Here is a 21,005-nt window from a genome sequence, read left to right on the forward strand (position 1 = left end):
CGAGGCGCTGGCGGCGCCGCGCTCCCTGCCCCCGGGCCCGTCCCAAGCCCCCCGCTGCCCGCCGCCGCGCTCGGCTCCCTTGGCAGGCCAAGACGGCGCGCCCCCGGGCTGCGGCCGGCGCAGGGGCCCTCCCGGGGCCGCGGGAGCGCCGGTTGCCTTGCCCGCGGGGTGCGGGCAGGCCGCGCGGACACACGTCGCGGCGGGGAAGGGCGCCCAGGCTGGAGCGGGGAACAGAGCACAAGCGCGTGGAGAAAACCCGCTCCAGGAGCCCAGCACGGAGCTGGGACAGGGTGCAAGGCAAGGGGGAAAGATCCAAGAAAAACCGTAAGAAATAAGGAGCAAGGGGCTCCCGTTGCAGAACTTGAGGCTGGATCTTAAGAAAAACCCTCACGAGGAGGGTGACAAGGCACAGGAAGAGGTCGCCCAGAGCGGTGGCAGATCCCCCTCCTTGGAGGTCTTTAAGGCCCAGCTACACGCAGCCTGGGCTGGGATGATGCAGCTGGGGCTGGGCCTGCTCGGAGCAGGGCGTTGCACTAGACGTGCCCTCCCCAGCTCCCTTCCACCTGCAGCTTCTGAGTCCAGAGCCCAGGCCTGCAGAGGCCATCGCCATTCGGCAGCTGGCTGTTGTCCGGCAGCTCGCCCGCGGCGCCTGCAGCCCGAGACAGCCCGGGGGCCGAGGTTGCAGGACAGACAGGTGCGCAGGTGGGGCAGCAGCGGGTAGGGCGGCTGCGCTTCGCAGTGCCAGGCCTTGCCCAAAGTCGCTCTCAGAAGAGGCTTCTCTTCCTGGGCATGGCCCCAGCTTTGTCCTGCAGCCTCCTTCACCCTCCCCTGCAGGCCTGAGCTCCAGGCAGCAGCTGGCAATCAAACCCGCAGTGTGGGCACCAAGGAAGTGCCATTTCCGTGCCCGTGGAAGTGCACGGGAAACCCTTTGCGGCCTGGTTGCAAGAAATACAGCGTCTCCACTGGAGGGGAGGGAGAGAAGAAACCCTGGCCCCCTTCAAACAGCAGCACGTTATTCATGGTTAATACTACAAGCTCCCTTGTAAGCTTCAGCCTGAGATCTTGTCCCTCCTCGGAGGGCCGAGCAGCAGGGCCAAGCCATGCGGGGGGGCTGGGCTGCACGCGCCAGGCTGCGGAAGAAAGGCTACTACGCCCGCGGCCTCCTTGCCAAAGCTGGTGCTGACGGCCGAGCGCCGGCGCAGGCTGCTCCCCGGAGCTGGGCTGCACGGGCCGGCTCGGTTTCCTGCAGGGCCCCTGGGGCTGGCCGCCGGCTCAGACTGCGCTCAGGGCGTGAAACGATCGAGGCGGTGACACTGCTGGGGTGGAAGAGGCAGCCCGGGCAGGTGTGCAGGGAGCTTGGCAGCGCCTGGGAGACACCCCCCGCTTGCAGGCAGGCCCTGCTGGGAAAATGCGAAGTACGTGCGCGCCGCTGAGTCACGAAGGGTTTCTCGCCTCCCGGGCTTCGGCGACGCGGGAGGGGCTGGGGGGGAGGATTTGGGGCTGGGCTGGGCTGTCCCCAGGGGAGAACCTTAGCAGCCCCGGGAGCTGGTTGAAGCCGCGGGCGCCACTGTTTTCTCCCCTGAGAAAGCCCCGCTCTGAGAAGGGGATTTAGGGTTTACGGGGGATTCACCAGGGGAGGGACTGGATTTCTAGCCTGTTCTACACTGAAGGCTCAGGGCAGCCCCCCGTGCTGCCCCTGGACACGGAGCACCCAGGGAAGACGCCCGCTCCCAGTCACAGCCTGGCTCCGTCCCGTGAGCCGGCCTCAGCCCAGCATGGGGGAGGGAGCTAGCAACGCGATGGGAGCCACCAGTGTCCTGGGACAGGCGCGAGCACGGCCCGCGCAGGCCCAACTCCCCGCGTCGTTCCTGCCGAGCACGCTACCGTTGCAGCAGCGAGCAGGGCTGGGGGGCGCTGCCTGCATGGGCCTCGGGACCCCCGGTTCACGCCTGCAGCCAGGGGCATCAGGAGATCACGAGGCGCAAGCACAAAAGCTGCGGCACCTGGTTCTGACCTTCCCGGGCAGCCAGGCTCCGGTTCGGGAAGGCTGCTGCTTTTTGGTGCTTCTCCACGAACTATGACCGCAAACCCCCCTTCCAAGACACCTCGATGAGACAGTCACCCCTCGCGAGGAGCGAGTCAGCACCCTGGTGCCATGTTGCGGGGGGTGCTGGCAGGGAAAACGCTCCCAAGGGAAACCCTGCCGATAGCGGTCCCCCGAGCTGCAGAGCCACCTCCAGCCTCCTAACCTGCTGCAGCCAGGTCGGGGTTTCTCCAGCCCCCTACCTCAGCGCTCGCACAGTCTGGACACAGCCCCGTGCCTTCGGCTGGCGTAGCAGTAGCTCTCCCCACAGCCAGTAGTCTCACGCACACAGAGACAACGCACGCGCGCACGTTTTACCACCTTTGCTTAGGCTTTCCCGGCCACGTGGCAAAGTCACGAGACTATTTCACAACTAATATTCCTACGACTGTAGCATCCAAACTCCAGGTCGGGACTGGTGCCCTTGTGCTGGTGCTGCTCAAACCCATAGAAAAAGCGCACTCCCTGCTCTAGAGCGGAGACGAGCAGCTTCCCACTTGCAAGCCTGAAACCATGCATGAGCCATCAGGATGCACAAAGCTTCCCTACCAGGTCGTGCCCGTCTCCAGAGCAGACCTCCTGCTTTCTGCTTCATCGCAGGGGATGCGCAAAGCCAGAAAAACGTGCACAAAAGCCCCCCCGAGCGCACCATACCGATTACAGAATATACCGCGATGGTGCTCAAATGCCCAAGCAGAGCCAGCGGTGTGATTTTTTTGCCTCTGATTCATCAGGAGAATTTCTCAACCAAAACTCACCCGCCTCAGCTTCCTGTCCGCCCGCCGCCCGCCTGACCAGCAGAAGCCTACAAAGCAAAAAGATACAGAGCAGTCACTTGACGGACCTCGGCTGCTTTGGCAGATGAGCAACCCAAGAACGCGCGCGGGAACCGAGCTCTGGCCCCAGGGTGGGAGCGGACCGCGCCGGGGCCAGGAAGGAACCACATCCTGTCGGCTCAGCTTGCAGCCACTTATCTCCCCCAGCCACACACCATCGGAAAAGCCAACTCAAAGAAACGGCATCTTGAATGCTGGCCCCGTGGGAAGTCTTGGCCCAGCAGAAAGATTTCCACTGGTGATCTCCTTTGTCTTGCCCAGCCATCCTGTGACAACTACCCACTTGCTTCACATCCCCGAGCCTGGCACTTCAGGGCGTGACGCAGCTGCGGAAAGACAGGCTGGAAGCAGCAGTATCTGCGTGATTATCCGCGTCCCCTCCTGTTTGGAGAGGGCTGGAACGGCGGTCTCCAGACAGACGAGCATGGCAGCGGCTACCTGGAGCCCAGCAGGAAGCAGCTTGGAAACCTGATTTAGTGCCAAGCAGCCCCTCCGTCCAGACTGAGCCCCCGTTCTCCTCCGCCATAGCAGCACCCAGGAGGCTCTGGCCAAGGGTCCTCGCTCTCCGGCTGGACTGGCAGCACGGGCCCAGCTGGGCCTAAGCCCATGCAGCTTCAAGTCCCAGCCAGCCCAAGCCCCTGGCTCTCGCCTGCTGGGGCAGGGCGAACGGATCCTCTTTGGGCCAAGAGCCCCAGCGAGGAGCCGCGGCCGGTCTCTGGGGCAGGGACCACATCCCCGTTGTGCCTCACACAACACGGTCTTGGTCCGTGGCGGGCTCCGGGACCCCACAGCGATGCAGCAGCAGAGCGCAGCCTGCTGCAGCGGGTCCCGGGCCGCACCGGGCCTCTAGCGCTCGCTGCCAGCTGCCCTGGGCTTAGCCCCGAAGAAGGCACTGGCAGAAGGTCAGGAAAGCGGCGCGAGTGCAGCAGCCCAGACAACGTCTCTGCTAAAACACTGCAAACATTTTATTTTACGAGCTGCTGTTCGGGCTGATGCTGAGAAGAGTCACTTGCAACAGCCCGGCTTCGCCTGTTGTAGCAGCTGCAGCCCGAACGCGGGGTGTAGCGGCAGGTTTCAAACCACTGGGACTTGCCGGGTCCAGGGGTTTGTTTCATCTCTTTATTTTAAAGGCAAAGAGCGGGTGCAAGGACAGGAATCCTGCTACCTGTTAGCATCTCTGGGAAGAGAGGACTGGCTAGCTCCGGCAGGCGCCGCCTCAAGAGACTCACGGCATGCTTTCCGGGCAGGAACGTGGCCTCCAGATGCAGTTACAAAAAGATTGCATGGGCTGTGGGGAGGGGAGGCCAGGGGAGATCTCTGTCGAGCCACACTCCTGCCACGAAAGTGCGGGGGGCCACTGGCAGCTCCTGGGTAGTGACCTACCAGGGAGCCAACAGGAAAGGTCTGATTTGCACAGCTCCTCTCTCTGCACATGTGGAGCGAGTAAACAAGGGCTGGGAGAGGATTAAGTGCTCTGCCCAAGGTCACACAATGCATGAACCCAGGTGACCCGAATCCTAGCCCGGCTGCTCTGAACAGAAGAACGTCCTTTTCTGGGCGAGATGCGGGCTCTGGGTCGCCGAGCACAAGGGAAAGACCCCGGTGCACTCAACCTCCATGCCTGGAGCTGCCTGCAGCTTGGGGAAGAAGAAAACCCTGCCGACTCCCGGACACAAAGCAAGACAGCCGGCTAGTCCAGCTGAGCACCTTCTAGCAGTCTGTTGCTATCAAACTTCGTGCCCACGTCGGCTTGTAGGGCCAGGAGCCTATTTGGAGCCCCGCTGCAGGCTTAGGACTAGGTCCTCTTTGCCAGTGACATGGCAGAGGACAGAAGCTCAGCCCAGCTTGCCGTGATAACACTCTGTTTCAACAGCTAAAATTTAGCCTTAAGAAAGCTAAAGCTGAAAACCAGACAGGCAAGAAGGGGCAAACCCGTATGGATGGTATTTAATAGCATCTCCCTCCCCAGCACCTCTTTGGGAAACTGGAAAAGGATTTAGCGGGTCACCTGTTGCTTCTGTTAGTTTTTCTTTGGCTGTCTCTGCAGTTCTGACGGGCCACAAGCATGCAGATGCCTCCACGAGATGTGAGATGCTGCACTGCTATCCTGGGAGCTGGAGGTACCGGGCCTGGGGAGATTTCCTGTCCTGCCTGACCAAATCCAGTGCTCAGAAGCAGCAGCCAAGTGCTTGAGGACATCGGCACAGCTCACCTGGACCCACGAAGCCTTTCCTGCTGCTGGGCCCCAGCTGCAGGCTAGCAGCGTCCCAAGCTGGAAGGAGCCAACATAGCCCCTTCTGCTGCGAGACTGACAGGATGAACACGGAGAACAAGGAAAGTGGATCGGGGCTTGCTCAGGCTCGGCAGAGCTGACATTTGTAACTCACGGGAGCACGACGGCTCGCGGAGAGGATGTCCTGCACCGGGCAGCAACTCTGAAATGCGCAGGAGGTTACAGGACGCAAACGCAACCCTCACCGAGCCCTCACTGTCGCGATCGGCGAAGGACCCATTGCCCAGCCCCTCCACGGAGCCGGAGAGATCCCCATCCACATCAGGATGAAGGATAGTTCTCATCAGATGCACTGCTGGGCACTTACCTGCTGGAGCAATACAAACCGACAGCGTACATCCGCCCAGTATGAACCGCTTTCTCCTCCCCGCGCTGTATGGAAGCAGGTGCAAGCTGCATTTGAGCCACCCTCTCCAGGGCCACAGAGGAAGGTGGTGTGGGAGCTGGGATCAAAACTCAGAAGGCCCTGGGTCCTGAACTCGGCCCATGCCTCCTGCTCTTCAAAATCAGCTCTGCTGTCATGGGGGCAGAGCAGACATGCGCGTGTTATGCAGGGCAGCCCTGTCCAGACCCGCTCCATTGGCTTTTAAGCTTTACAGTGAACATTTACATTATGCTAGACATTACTTCATAGAAATGCAGGGCTACAGGTCACTTTTTCTGAACCTCCGATCATTTTTGTTACTCTCTTCCAGATGCACTTCAATTTGCCGAGGCCCCCTGAGCCGTGTATTGGATTCTGGCTGAGGCCTCGTGAGATCTGCATGGCAGGGAATAATGACCTCCCGTGCACAGGAAACGCTCCTGGCAATGCTTCTTGGGTCAAAACGTCCCCCTTTTTGCAACAGCTGCCCACTGCTGACTCAGATGCAGTTTGCGACCTGCGGCAGGCCCCAGCTCCTCTGCTGCAGTAGTGGGGCTTAGCCAGGGGGCTGTATTTGTGCAGTGGATTTTGCCTTCCAAGGGCTGCGTCGTCTAATTAACTTTATTGAATTTCACCTGCTCCATTTCGATTTCCAGAGACCACTTGGGATTCTGGTCCCGTCCGCCAGAGAGCCAGCCACCTCTTCCAGTTTGGCACGGCCACCCGGTTCGCAAGCATATTCTCTGATCCATTGTGCAAGTTGTTTAATTAAAATACGGACGCTGGCCAGGCCCAGAACAGACCCCGGGAAGGCCACGACTCACCCTGCCGCCTGCTTTGACAGCACCCCGGGAATAAGCGCGCTCTGATGGTGTGGGTTGGAAACCTGGTGTGCACCCACTTCGTGGGGATGTCACCTGGCCCGTGTTTCCTTGCTGACTCAGGAGAATGCAGAACAGAGGAAACCTCCTTGCTGACATCGAACGCACCACATTTACCTCTTCCCCGTTACCCAGGCATTTTACCAAAGGAAGTCAGACTGGTTTGGTACAACTCGTTTCTGGCAAGCCCTTCCAGGTCCCTTCCAGCCCTTCTGCTCTACAATTCGGTCCATGCTGTTTGTGGGCTATGGCTGAATCAGCTGCGTGCTAAAAATTGATTTTTTTTTTTTTTTTTTAAACACATCATTTATCCTTGCATCTCCCCCAGGTGCAGAAGTTAGGTTGACCGCTCTACTACGTCTTGGGTCCCCCCTTTCTTCAACCCAAGTACTATGCTTGTCCTTCTCCGGTCTACTGGGACTTCATACCAGCTTTTAAAGGCAATTGCTAATGGTGCAGAGATTGCTTCAACCCGTTCCTTCAGGAATCCAGGATGAACATCCCCAGGCCCTGCCAACTTGAATACATTTAATAGTCTTTACCTTGCTCTCTCCAGAATAGGTTTTCTGCTGCTTTCCTTTAGGTAAAATGCATTTAATCAAGTATTTGGCCATAATGAACTTTTTTCTAAGCTAATCTTTACATCGTCCAACATTTGCTTTCCCCTGCTAAGTAACAGACCTACACTTCCACGGTGCAGAACCTCTTCCTTCTGCTTTACCTGCTTCTTGCTGGCTGGGACTCATTTCTGTGCCTCAGCTTCTCAGTCTATCCACGCCGGCGTGCGTTCCCCATTGCTAGTCACGTCCTCGTCTCCACTTTGTGTTCGACTGCTCTTTGGTTTTCTTGGTCATTTAAGAGGCCCAGGGGCTGCCACACTGGCCCTTGCACTGTCCCCTATCTCCTCCACATCAGGCTAGTGTGCCTTTTCGGGCTTTCAGGAAGTACCAGCTTTCCTGAATTCCTTTATCCGATTCTCTTCCCCACACATCCTACCTGCCACTTGCCGAGTCTGCTGAAATCCATTACCTTGCTTCTGCTACTCTCACTTCCTCCTCACAATCGTGAACCGTGCCCTTCGTGATCACTTCCACCCACGTCTCTGGGACACCAACTCACCCATGCCTCTGGCTGCGTCCTGGGGATCCATGTTCTTGCTATTTATTTCCCGAATCCCGGCATTTGTGTCTGGACAGATCTCAGATGGTTGTTTGGGCGTCCCGTGATTCTCTCTTGCCTCTCCTGTGCCCCCATTGCAACCCCAGCCCTTCGACCAGGTCACTTGTTTTCCCTCTCTCACCTGCGGGCTTTTGTCACTGGCTGCCTCAAATCCTACCTGCGCACCCTTCTCACTAGGTGGCAAGCCTCCACCCAAGACCGTCCTTCCTCTTGTGTACGAGATGGACTCCATCTCTTTCCAGCGGTCTTCCGTGGCAGGCCAGCATCCCGCAGTCAAGGCCCCCAAAGGCCTCCTGTCTACTGGCTCCGTTAGTAAGGAATTAAATGACGAGAGTGTCTGCTATAAGCTGGAACACACCACCCGGAAAGGACAGAGGAGAAGGACTTGGGCGTATCAGCTGGCCACAGGATGACACAGAGCCACCGACCGTGCAACCAGGAAAACAGAAAGAGCAATCCTTGGATGCACCTGGCATCTTGCCCTGTCTCTCCAGATATACAGGAGATATTAATGGCATTATACAAGGCCCTCGTAAAACTGTATCTGGCATGCCAGCTGCCATTTTTGTGACCTACATTCAAGAAAGACAAATTCAAACTAGACCGGGGCAGACTAGGGCCTTCTAGGAGAACATGGGGACTATGTGGGAGGAAATTAAGGGTATGCAACTTGCCTGGCTTAGCAAGACAACAGTGGAGCAGGGCTATGACCGTTCTCTGTAAATACATCAGGAAGGCAAAAAACAAGGGGCGCCATCAGAAACAAAAAGGCTTTATTAGAAATATTACACAGCTTCTGCATCAGACGCTTTCATAATGTTAATCTTTAAATACATCTGTACTAGCACGTCCAAACCTGGCAATGCCTAGTTATATACATTTGAATGTGCTCTTCGTATAAATTAGGTCACGGTGTAACGACGGTATCCGACGGACAGAGCTAAAATTCACTCGGCAAGTAGAGAGGGTTTTTCTCTTCGGCAAAATTCTAGCCTGGGCCAAAAACCAACAAAAATAAAGCAATAAAAGTGCTGTGTTCAGCACGGCCCAGCAAAGCTTGGCACGTGTGCAAGTTAAAAAGGAAGAGCTCCTTGGTTATGACACTCGTTAATGGTGGGTGGGTTTCAGCCTGGACTCTGTGAAGACGTGGGTCTCTGGGCTTACCTGGCACTAGCTAGAAGAGGTGGAAAGCAAGCGAGGTTCAGAGAGGCAGAAGTTATTGCTGGGTCTGGGAAGCGTCACGATGCTTGGTGGCCTGAGCCCTGCCAGATGAAAGTCTCTTTTGGCAGGAAAACACGGTCTCATGCTCCACAGACCCTACATTTCCTAACACACGGGGGAAAGCTCCGAGAGCGCTGACCTCACTGGACAATTCCTGGAAGAAGTGCTGGTGCCGGGAGCAGAGAAAGAGAAAGTCCAAAATCTGGAAACTCCCTCCTGCTCCTGCGATCAGGGAAGGCGGCAGGGCACGCGGGGAGGCCAGCAGCAGATTTTCAGGGCCGACAGAGGCAGAATCGCCCACGGAGGCCCGAGGCGGGTCCTGTCTGGTTGGGAAGCCCGGCAGCGTGGTGACACTCCAGGATGTAAAAGGGCTGTCGGGGGCCCGAGACAAGCAGCAGAGCTTGGCTGGCTTCTCCCTCCTCCCAACTAAAGACTGCTACGACTTGCCCAAGGGGAGAAGGTGCCTCAGTAAGAGGGAACCGGGGGAGTCTGGGCAGTCGAGCTGCGCATTTCACCGTCCGACGGCCTGCCCTTCCACCTTTCGTGCTGCAGCGTCGGACGAAGGGGGCGGATTCTGCCGCCGATCCCTCCGTATTACATCCCAGGTCACGGGTTTGAGCACGTGGGGCGGGAGCCTTGCAGAGGCACGCGCGGCCCCTTCGGCACCCCAATGCCTACGGCTGCTCTGAGGAACGCAAGAGGGGGCAACGACCAAGAAGCCAAGCAGCCAACAGCGGGGTCATGCGGACCGGCTTCCTCCGCTCTCTCACACGGGCCCAGCCTCATCTACGCGCTTCCTTCACGTCCACTCGAGCTCTCGAACTGTTTCAGAAACAGCACGCCAGCTTTACTACAAGCCCTCTCCTCCTTCCTGCCAGGCCCAGAGCCCGGCCTGACTTCCCAATTCACCTCTGCCTTCCCCTCCCACATGCCGCGAGCATTTGCACCTTCGGCGGCCCCGGGAGCAAGATGCTGCATGTCCCTGCTTCCCCAACAGCGGCCGCCCGGGAGCCACACGGCACGGCCCCTTCACCCCGGCCTCCTGGGACCAGCTCACAACAGGTCTCCCCGCCTCTCCCCATCTGCCAAGCCCAAGCCAACGTGTAGCGTTCACCTGAATTTCTAGCGTCTTGTCGACGCTGACTAAATGCATAGGCATGCATGCAAGAAGTACATCCGTGAGGATGCGTGGGCCTCACCGGTGTTTGCTCTGGGAAGGACGTATTAGCTTCAAGAGGCAAAGCCATAGAGGAGCAATGCGCTTCACACCCCGCTCTTGCTGGGAAAAACCTCTCACACCCCGTTGCGCACTCTGTACGCGGTCATTCAAGGATGTTTTACATTCCTCACTCGCCAATCTTATCAGGCCTGGTTCCCGTAACCCTGAACCTGTAAAGCCGCAGTCAGCACAGCCCGGGCTTTGCTAGTCTTCCCAAGTGCTTCAATTTCTGGGCGCCTAAGCTGAGACACCCTAAAAGGGCCTTGTTTTCAAAGGGTCAAATGCGCAACGCTTTCTGCAGTTCAAACATGGTATCTGATCGTGGCTATTCAGACATGGAAGCACAGGAAACCATCACCCGGCTCCGAAAAGCGAGATCCGTAGTGGCAGCTGTGCAAACCACAAAGGGAATCAAAACTCAAAGGTAATACTTGTAAAACCAACAGCCCCTGTCTCCACAAACCCTCACCAAAAGGGCTTTTCTAGATCGCAGAATGTCAGACTTCAAGGGGAGATGTGCTGGGCCTTTCCATCCGCAACGCTAGCGCCCGCTGGGACGCTGAGTCTCCATCCACCTTTCCCCCGGGAAAATCTTCTATTTCTGGGCCTCGGGCTGGAAGGTAGCTTACTTGAAGTGACGTTTTTATTTACAGAAACCTTGTCTCTGGGCCACGTCTGAGCTCTGCTTGATTCTGGAGCTACAATATTTCTGCGGGGAGGGAATCCCACAGGCGCAGGGTGACGGGAAAGACACTTCTCTGGCAGGTTGGCTTAAAGAAAGAGGCAGCTACCTGCAGCAGCTGAAGCACCTCGAAGGCTGGGACAGATCTTTGGGCAATGGCTTAGAGCCATGTCAGAATAAAGCTTGGATCAAGAGATGCTGACGGCCCTGTGCAGCGCATCACGTGAGCACGCGCGCTTCCCAGGAGCCTGAGCTATCGGCATCTCCCAGCAGACACAACTGTCCCTGGCCTGGAGGTGCTTTCTGCAGGCCGCCGGGGAAGAGTTCGGCTTGGGTCACTTCCTATCCCTATTGCCAGGACACTTGCAGACTGGAGCCAGGGTCTGGCAATGCTTCACGCCTCTCAGGAGAGAGATGTCAACCAGACTCGCCCAACCTCCTCTCCCACTGGCCATATCCATTCTCATCCACCCCCGCAATTCTTGCTGCATTATTAAGGACACAAAGGCCAGCAACTGAGTGACACAACAACAAGTAGCTTTAACACACTGAAATCTCTTTCTGGCACAGCTCAAAGGCCCCTGGCCTCTCCCGCTGCCTCCCATCAAGCCATACTGACTCCAGATTCAGATCCTGTTGTCCCAGCAACACAACAGAAATCTGCAAAGCGGGGCCCCAGTGCAAGGACAACACCTAGCAAATGCAGAAAACAATGTCGCCCCCGCCTTGCAAGTCCTCCCACCTGAAAGCTTTTAGCCCTGAGGAGATAAATCGGGCCCCTAGGATTAGTTTAACTGCTTACCTTCAGACCTGGCTAGAGCTCAGACGTCTCAGCTGAATGTACTAGATAGAATAAATCTCCTGATCTCCCCACAGTGACTTGATTTCAAAAGAATGACAGCAAGTGGAGGGGGACCAATGCGCAGGGTCTCACAAATGCACTCCAACACCCCCTTCAGCACATGCAAGCAGCAAGGTCTGCCAAGGATCAAGCTCTTTGAGTCGATTCCAGGAAGAGGAGGACTTCGGATAAATTTTTGCTGCCTGTGCACCTGGGTCAAGCTCTGATAAACCGCCCCTGAGACAAATGCATTGCTCAGTGGGTCCGTCTCTCCCTGGGGTGGCTTGTGCCATCATCTCCACTGCTTTGGAAGCTGCTTTGGATACGGCAATGCACTCAGCACTGAGTCCATTTGCAGACAGAGCTCGTGGGGCTAAGGGCTTAAATGGGAGATGCTGAAGATAAACATGGTAAGATAAACACGAGGGGAAAAGAATCCCATTCTAAATATATCCCCCAGGCTGGGGAACTGGTATCCATCACTGGGGAGAGGAGGAGGAGGAGAGCTGGAAGAAGGCAAGGTTCGCTGGTTTGGGGGAGCCCAAAGCACTCGGAGGGGAAACCGAGCTGAAGGAAGAGTACTCGGCGGGCTTGGAAAGCAGCAAACACTCCTCTGACAGCGCCTGTGTCTGCTCCACCAGACTGCAGTGAAGCAAGCAGGCTTGGGACCTACCAGCACACCCTGCTCCCTATGTAGGGCGGAAGCCTCCCTTCCCCTCACACAGCTTTACGAAGCCTTAGGATGGGCCCACAGGGTTAAACGTGGTCACCAAACAACTGTTCTTCAGCAGCACCAGCTGGAGCAGCCATGCCGCCCTAGGAAAGATTACCACCAAAAGCACAGGCTTGAGGTCTGGCCAGGTTGATCAGATTTGTGCCCAGGGTTCCCTGTGGCTTCTCACGAGCCCCAGAGGCAGAAGCTTCCCCATTTCTGGGGGTCAAATAAAAGAGATGCTCAACACTGCAAATTAAAACACGCATGCCTTTGTGAGCAGAGGGAGGAAGTGTGCAGGCTAAAATGCTATTCTCTGGGATCCGGGAGGCTTTGCTGTGGTTTCCATGACAGAGAAGAGCTGCCGACTAGACTTCCTGTAGCTTAATGAATGGGGCTGCATCTTGCAATTTGTATTCATCAATCAAGCGTTGTAACTTCAGCTCAGACCACCTGCTAATGTCCAATGGGCTGTGCTTCATTGCACAGGGCACAAGCTGACACATGACTCCTTGGCAGTAAGTACCGTGTATCTATGTGGCAGGTAGGCACACAGTAAAACCATGCACTCAGGTTCTATGCAGGCAGTGTGGCTGCTCCCGTCTGACCCGTGACAAAGGTGTAATACTGATCTCCATACTGCTCAGATGCCAGAATTGTCACCTCTATGCCTTGTGCAATAAAGGCAGCACTGCTGAAAAGACTGGGCCTGCACAGCCCATAGAGATGAAAGGACTCCAGCTTCCTACCACACTGCTCACTGGAGCCATGAGCTTATCTTTCTCATCATAAAAGAAGCTACTTTTGTTGGACCCAAAATGAAGTCATAGCACCTAGCGGTTCCCTTTGTGCTCTGTGGCCGTCTGGTGAAAATACAGAGCCAAGAAAGCCTTTGGGGCAATAAGAGGTCCTGTTGCAGACCCTGCAAGCTCAGCTAAGTCTGAGTCAGTGTGTGCGAAAGGCCCTACACATACCGTGCGTGTGAGCACATGTCTGTTTGTCCTGGTGGCTCAGGGAACAGGTATATAAAACAGGTTGGGTGGGGGCACCGACACTCAGGAGCAGCAAAGCATCTGTTTGTAAGTGTGCAAGAGAAGCCATCTGGTGAGCTGCTGCACTAGCCGTCCTCTCTCAGCATCTCTCAAGCGTTGGTCCAGACATCCAATGAGTATGTATGCACTGGAGTCCTTCCATACTGTGCAGCTCTCCGGCTGGCAGAGGCTGGTTTGAGATACAATTGCTATTTAACACAAGGGCATCTTCTTCAGAAATATCCCACAGCTGGCATAAAATGCGTTGCCGTTTCCATGTAGAAATACACTTACAGCTGGATTTGGTTTGTGCAGGTGGACAGTGGTTCTTTATTTGGTTGCAGTCCCAGATGTGATCAAAACCGTGGAAGAGCTTTTCTTTTCACCTACGAGCCTCGGCTGACTTGTGGAATAGAAATGAGGGGTTTTAAAGTGATCGAGTGCTTCCGTGGCATTCTTCAGTCTCTCCCCACTTCTGTCCACCTTCTGCCCTGGGTCTCAGGTCTCAAAGTACTTGTAGATCTGGGCCACGTACTGCATCACGCTCTGCCAGTCTGGGCGATCCGTGTACATCATCTCACTGAGTTCCTGCACGGGATACAAAGACAGTTAAGAAAGGGGCAGAGAGTCCTCAGCAGAGCCATGGAAAACGAGGACACCCTGATATACCACCATTCTTGCATGAACAGTGCGGCCTGACTGGGAAATGGAGCTACTACAGAATTAAAATAGAGACCGTTAAATGAGTGCCTCACTTTGGAAGCACAGTATCCTCTCAGCAAAGCAATCACAAGCTGCCAGTACAAAAGCCAAGCAGCTACGAAAAGCTATTTAGTTGGGAAATTAGCCCAAACCAAGCCTTTCCTGTTAAACATTTCAGTTCTGAAACATCTGAACAGAACACGCTCAGCTGAATTTCTCCCTGGCCCGGCCTCAGAGCGCTTTCATCATGAACAGTAACCACATCCTTTGTTTTCACTCAATGTGTTCTCGTCTCCCCTGGCCCAGATCACAGCAAACTCTTATTGTGCTAAGAGCATCATCCGGGTGGGAGAAGAAAGCAGGTGTTTGTCCAGCCAGAAGTCCCTGCACTGGCTCTTCACTGCACAACGTTACTTCTCTATAATTAGACTCCTATAGTTCAAAGCTGCCGTCCCATGGACCGATTTGTCCTTGGCTCTTTGCAGGTGAGAGGCCTGGGGGAGAAACACGTCTACATCTCCACTTGGAAAAGCTGAATTGCCATGATCTGAGTCCAGCGAGGACAGGTAAAGAGGACCGGGCAATCAGAGCCTGCTAAAATGAGTCAGTACTGTCATGTAACACCCTATCCCAAACTAAGCTCCACCCAGTACGCAGCGTCTCAGTGAATCGGTGTGCACGGGGGCCCCTCCGCGTGGCTCCGTGCAGAAGCGCGGGGGTCTCAGACTCAAACGAACGTGGCTAACGTTGACAGCACCCCTGCATGGCTGATCCTCAGGCAGAGACTGCTATAGCAGCCTCCTTGCTCTGCCAGCCACACGCTAAGATCGCATCCAGTGTGGTAAACGCAGGGCTTGCAGTTCTCCGCCACGGAGCACCTGTGCCGCAGGAGTGGACAGAGCCCTTCAGTTTACTTAACACAGACCCCCTTTTAGTCACCGCTCACCTGTGCCAAACTTGTGTTTGTGACCCGAGGAGAAAAGGTGCCATTGCTCTCTGAGCCACGCTTTGATTGAGGCATGTGACTCAGGCCTGGTCTACACCATGTTTTGTTGGCATTGCTATGCTAGAGACATAGCTAACCCCTCTCCCTAACTGGCATCACCAGTGCTTTTGCCAGGAGCGTTTAATTTGATCTGGAAAGCAAAATACCTCTTAGCAGTGGAAACAGGGTCTGCACCCAAAGGGGTTGCTGGTACAGCTGTGCTTGCAAGCCCTAGTGTGGGCAGGGTGAGATGTAATCTGCTCAGCTCAGCTAAGCTAGTGCAGGCCCGGCGACGTCAAGAGGACTGCCCCGTGTAACAGAGAGCAGTATTTGGGCTCCACTTCATTAGATCCTTGCAATACAATATGAGGCACTGTTTTGTGTAGTGCTTTGAAAATACAAAGCACTACATAAAGGCTAAGGAGAGTCAATGCCATCTTAGCATCTCCACCCTCAGGTCTCAGGGTCCTGTGAATTTTTGGAGAAAGTCGCTTTCTGATCTCCAGCCTTCTTAGCTGGCCAGAGCTGATGCCAAAGCCTTCATGCGACAACACAAGAGAACGTAACGAGTCTGGTCTTACTCGCAACACTGAGCATAGGCTATTATAGCCAGGAATAACAGGGGATCTATTGGATAGCTGTTTGTGAGCTGGCAGACATCCCTGGGAGCAAAGACCAGCTTAGTTTAACTGAGAGAGGTGGGCAGAAAAATTCTGACAAAACCGGTTCTTTTCACTTAATTTGTTGATTCAAGGAAATCCCATACGTGCCGCTGAGGCCAGGCTGCTCTGAAGCTCTTCAGGAGCACCAGCAGCTTCCAAACCCAAGCCAGCGAACCCCCAGTCTTCCCAGTCTGTGGCTTCAAGGTGAGCCGCCAACCAGCCCTGCACCCTACCCCTTGTAATGCGCGAGGCCCAGGCCCCCACACTAAGATGCGGGGGGGCGTGGGCACGCTAGAAGGGAGGAAGAGGCTGCAATCGGACCTAGACAGGTCACAGGGGTGGGCTGACGAGAATAGGATGGGATTCAACACCGACAAGTGCAAGGTGCTGCACCTGGGGAGGAACAACCGGCACCATACCTACAGGCTGGGGAGCTCCCTTCTCGTCAGCGCAGAGGCAGAAAAGGATCTTGGAGTCATCATCGATACCAAGATGAACACGGGCCGGCAGTGTGGGGACGCGGTCAGGAAGGCCAACCGCACCTTGTCGTGCATCCACAGAGGCATCTCGAGCAGGTCCAGGGAGGTGATCCTCCCCCTCGATGCGGCGCTGGTCAGGCCGCAGCGGGAGTACTGCATCCCGTTCTGGGCGCCGCACTTCAGGAGGGACGTGGACAGCATGGAGAGGGTCCAGAGGAGGCCACTCGCATGGTCGGGGGCAGCAGGGCAGGCCCTACGAGGGGAGGCTACGGGACCTGAACCTGTTCAGCCTCCACAAGAGAAGGCTGAGGGGATCTAGTGGCCTGTTATAAACTAGTCAGGGGGGAGCAGCAGGCACTCGGGGAGTCCCTGTTCCCCCGAGCACCGCCGGGAGTGACCAGGAATAGCGGTCACAAGCTGGCAGAGGGGAGATTTAGGCTAGATACCAGGAGGCGCAACTTCACGGTCAGGGTGGCTAGGATTTGGAACCAATTTCCAAGCGAAGTGGTGCAGGCTCCTACCCTGGGGGGCTTTAAGACAAGGCCATACCTCACTGGGGTCATTTGACCCCCGTACTCTTTCCTGCCATGCCAGGGGGTCGGACTCGATGATCTGCTCAGATCCCTTCCAACCCGACCAACTATGAAACTATGACAGGCAATCAGGTCGGCCCATGGAGGGGCCTGAGCCTGCCAGGTCAGTCAAGAGCTTCCAGGATCTGCAGCCCTGCTGTACTCCATCACGCAGACAGCCAGGGGTGACTAACCCTGGCACGTGACTCGAGGGCTCCAGCCAGGCAGACTGCTCTAGAGTCCTAAACCCCAATGCTTTCCCTGCCCATGGGAAGTGAGGCCTGCCGTGGGTTTGTTCCTTATCGGAGCAAGACCTGGTTGTGAAACGAGGGAATCTTGCTGTTGCGCAGCGTGCCCTCTTGCTGCACAGAGCAAGCTGATTCATCACACACTTTCTCAGTTAATACGGGGACAAGTTCCCGAGGCCATGGACTTTCTCTAAAAGGATAAAACCTACGAGCAACCTTGAGGAGCTCGGAGAAAGACGGAAGCAGCAAGTGTAGGCTCCCACCTGGATGCGCTGCTTGCTCACGTGCTCCCCCCAACTCCCTGAGCTGCTTTGGGTTGCGTTCGTGTCCTGCTCCAACGTGCATTTAGCCCTTTCTCAGTACCAGGCTTCTAGCTCATACACTTAACCACTTACCAGGCTAAGTAAAAACTACTAGAGGGCTCATCTCAGGAAGCTCTGCCTGCATGTGTTTCCTTTGGGCTTTTTAACACTTGCCTCCCCTCTGAAACACTGCCTGTAGGGGAGAGCAGGGATGAGGAAAGCTGGGCCTGTGCGGCACGTAGCTAAAGGCAATGCTCTCTCTTTCAGTTAGGGGAAACAGCCACTTGGCACCTCCAGCACCTTTTAGTCAATGCAGGGGAGTGGCAAATGGCAAAGAACGGCAGTGCAGTTTGAAGAGGCAAACAAGAGCCAACTTGCAATGCCCAGAGGAGCACGGGGCAGCTGGGATGTACTTCAGACAAATGAAGAGCCCAGTTCCTCAAATGCTTCTGAAGACCCTGGTTTTGCACGTAGCCCTGGTAAAGGCAGGAGCACCAGGGGTGCGGGACTGCATTCAGCGTCGCAGATGCAATACAGAGCGTAAAGGGTCAGATACCGCTCAGGAGGTTTCCCCTCCCTAGGGAAGACCCGAGGGAGAACTGCCACCCTTATTAAGACCATTTATATGCCTTGAACACCTGCTCCCTCACAGCAGAGGTTTGCTAAGCAAAAGCCTCCTTTACCATGGACATGTTTCAAAGTTTCCCAGTGTTGCTAAGGTGGAGTCACAGCCTCACCAGAGCCGGCAGCGGCGAGACCTTCGAAGCAGACACGGCTGGCTAACGCAGAAGCCCTTATTCTATTCCAGAGCTGCTTCAATTAGAGATGTATCCTGACTTCCAGCCTGCCAAAACTATCCGCTGGCCTAGCTGCACTATGCTGTGCAAAGCACTAAATGGATTGCATCCGCTGCCCCGCAAGGAACTCATCCATCCGCGGAGAATGCTCTACCCTCCTCCATTGCCCTTCCCGAGCTCCTGCTCCGTTGGGCAGATAGGTATGTTTCTAGCTCCTTATCACGGCCCCCTGAAGGGTCATTCTCTGCATGTCATTCTCCTCGTGCCTGACCTGCCATCGCACCCGAGGCTTTACCCACAGCATCTTAGACCACGAGTTTAAACATTAGCATTTTCCTCCAGGTTGTTAAATCAGCACTGCAGCAGGGTGGAACGTGGGCTGACCGGCAGGGCCCCTCGCACAGCGGAGGTCACAGCAGGGACCATCTATACTATAGCAAGAAGCTCTCAATGCCTGGGTGTAATTCAGTCTGAAGCTGAGCATCCATACCAGCTGGGAACTGCCCTGAAAGTCTAGACTAGCAGCCTGGGCTCATGACTAAAGTTTCCCTGTAATAATACATGAACACTTTCGGTGCAGGTCAATGGGCTGCACTGTACTGGAGGATGAACATCTCTTCCCTGCCCAGAACCTGGGTACTCACCAGACTGGGTTTGATGCCCACACTTTCAGCAGCTTGAAAAGCCAACAGCAGATTTCTCTTCTGTGAAAAGAAAGCAAGAGAGACTGTCAGGAGGACGAGCAAAGTGCACTCTGCTCCCAAAGCCTGCCCTGAGGCTGGCTTGATGAATGGGCCCTAATGAGCAAGTGCATCTGCAATGCTAGGCTTGAGATCTTCAACCAGACAAGACAGCCTGAATCAACAGTTGAGTTCCAATATTAATGCAAAGGTGGGGCAGGAAGACACAAATGTTATTAGAAATTAGGCCCAACTGAATTCAGGATGCTCCTGAATTGTGGCAACCTCAGGTGCAATCCCAGATTTTGAGCGGAGCCCTATTCCACATCAGAACATCTCAGGTGCAGGGGAACTGAATTCCTCTACGGCTAATTATCATGGCATGGATTTCTAAGTGCCTGGATTTACCTGGGCTCTCAGGTAAGGGTACTGTTTTATAGCAACACCAAACATGTTGCATGTCTCCAAGGGGATTTACTAAAGGCAAGTCACCTAATGAGTGATTTCATTCACAAAACCATCCCTGCAACATGCAATCCATTACGTCCCAAGGTCAAATTCTTTGCTTTCATTTCTCTGTTTTTTGCTTGGTGGAAAGTTCACTGCTGGTCTGGAAACTGTAAGCGCTTTGAGCTGCTTCTGATAAGTCAAAGCGAGAACCACTTCCTGCAGTTGGCTTGTAATGCTGGGGTTTTTTTGGTTTTTTTTAAATAAAGCAGAACATGTGCGCGGTGGGGAAGAATTACATTTCTGGCCCAGCTATTTAATCCAGCCAAAGGACTTTCTGTGGGTTGAGACATGTCCTCCAGCAATGGCCAAAATGAGTAAGGTTCTCAGGTTTTAAGCACCTGCAGCTTTCTTAGCTGTCATTTTTCCGTCTCAGCAGACTCACAATATCCTCCCACTTTCACAAGTTGCTGCTGCTGTTCTCGCATTAACTTTCCTCGCCTCTCCCCGTGTAATGTTTGTAGCTCTCCACCTGCAGCCTGTGGTCTGTGGATCTTACTTGCCAGGCAAAACGCTGCTAACTGTCGCACTCGAGAGGACTGTACTGGGGGCTTCATGCAGGCAATGCCCGGCTGGGCTCTCAACGTGGTTAACGTGCTATTCACCCCTTTCCCATCAGGAACCACAACGCTAGCTCTCGGCTCACGCTGCTCTCCTTTGCCTGCTTGTTGCAGGTAACAGGCCTGCTCTCAGTGGTTCATGGGACACCATAATGTTATGGGCACACATGATTTTTCTGACCAAGCTCGAATTGTATTTAACCGCTGAACTTCGAGAGCAGCCTGCTTCACAGGGGCGAGACACAGGGAACACAGACAGAAAAGGGTTAGATTTGCAAGTCGCTTTACAGACTTGAGCCTCGGGCCCTTGCCCCTTCCCTTGTGAAAGAGTACCATGCAGTCGTCCTGCCCGCGGCCTCTGCTACCCCGCCTCCCCCCTCAAGAATCGAGCTCATCTGCAAACCTAACCACTGCAATGTGCTTCACCCTCCTGAAATATTCTCCCAGCAAAAGTTTTCTTAACCTGCAGTCCAAAGGGCGGGGAAGGTCCTTGGAAAACAGAAAAGCTGGTTATCAGCTGGTTCTGATAAGCTTCGCCCTAAATCCTGACACTGGGGGGCTTTGTCATCACGTGGAGAGCAAGCTTGCTTTTGATAGGAGTTATCTAACATTTCAGAACTCTCCAGCACACGGGACAATCGATATTCTGCCCTCTACTTGCTCATCACGGAAACCCTGGGCTCCCTTTACTCACAGCCTGTCGGTAGCACATTTACACCTGAAGGGGCTGAGACAAATGGTAAGAAAGCGCGCCGTGTGACAGCAATGCATTGAAGCGGCTTAGCTTTTGACAAGCTGTTCTGCAAACAGTCCCAACGATGGATCTCTCCTCCGCAGTGAGTCAGTGCCATAGCATGCATCACAGGGAGGGGAGCTGGCCCCAAGCAGCAGGGCAGTAACGGGGCAAGAATGCTCGAAATCCCAGCTCGACAATAAACACTCCCTCTCACACTGAGACTGAAACGCTGTGGAAAGTCAGGAGGCCCAAAACATGACACCTGGGTTGCAAAAACGCTTGGCCCTGAAAGGCTGGCACAGAGACATCTGGGTTATTAACAGTAGCCGGAAGAAAACCACCTCCACACGTGCATTCTTAGGCTATGAGGAGGCACGTGGAAGCATTTGCTAGAACTGCTCTTCCTATGTGCACTTAGCACTGAACGGGCTCA

At 55.1% G+C, this 21,005-nt stretch overlaps 1 protein-coding gene across 5 annotated transcripts in view; it reads right to left on the reverse strand.

The window, feature by feature from the left end:
* Positions 1-8,371: 8,371 nt before the first annotated feature.
* SPECC1 (sperm antigen with calponin homology and coiled-coil domains 1) overlaps positions 8,372-21,005 on the reverse strand; it is a 124,011-nt gene continuing 111,377 nt past the window's right edge. For all 5 annotated transcript variants that reach the window (XM_090026463.1, XM_090026462.1, XM_090026460.1 and 2 more), the window contains 2 exons: positions 18,734-18,793; positions 8,372-13,930 (listed from right to left, as the gene is read on the reverse strand). In XM_090026463.1, coding sequence (XP_089882589.1) covers positions 13,841-13,930; positions 18,734-18,793 — 150 coding nt within the window. In that variant the 3' untranslated portion in view covers positions 8,372-13,840. The remainder of the gene's footprint in view (positions 13,931-18,733; positions 18,794-21,005) is intronic.

Source organism: Crocodylus siamensis, chromosome 13 (genome assembly GCF_052110815.1).
Source record: "Crocodylus siamensis isolate JL-2025a chromosome 13, ASM5211081v1, whole genome shotgun sequence".
Classification (NCBI taxonomy): Eukaryota; Metazoa; Chordata; order Crocodylia; family Crocodylidae; genus Crocodylus; species Crocodylus siamensis.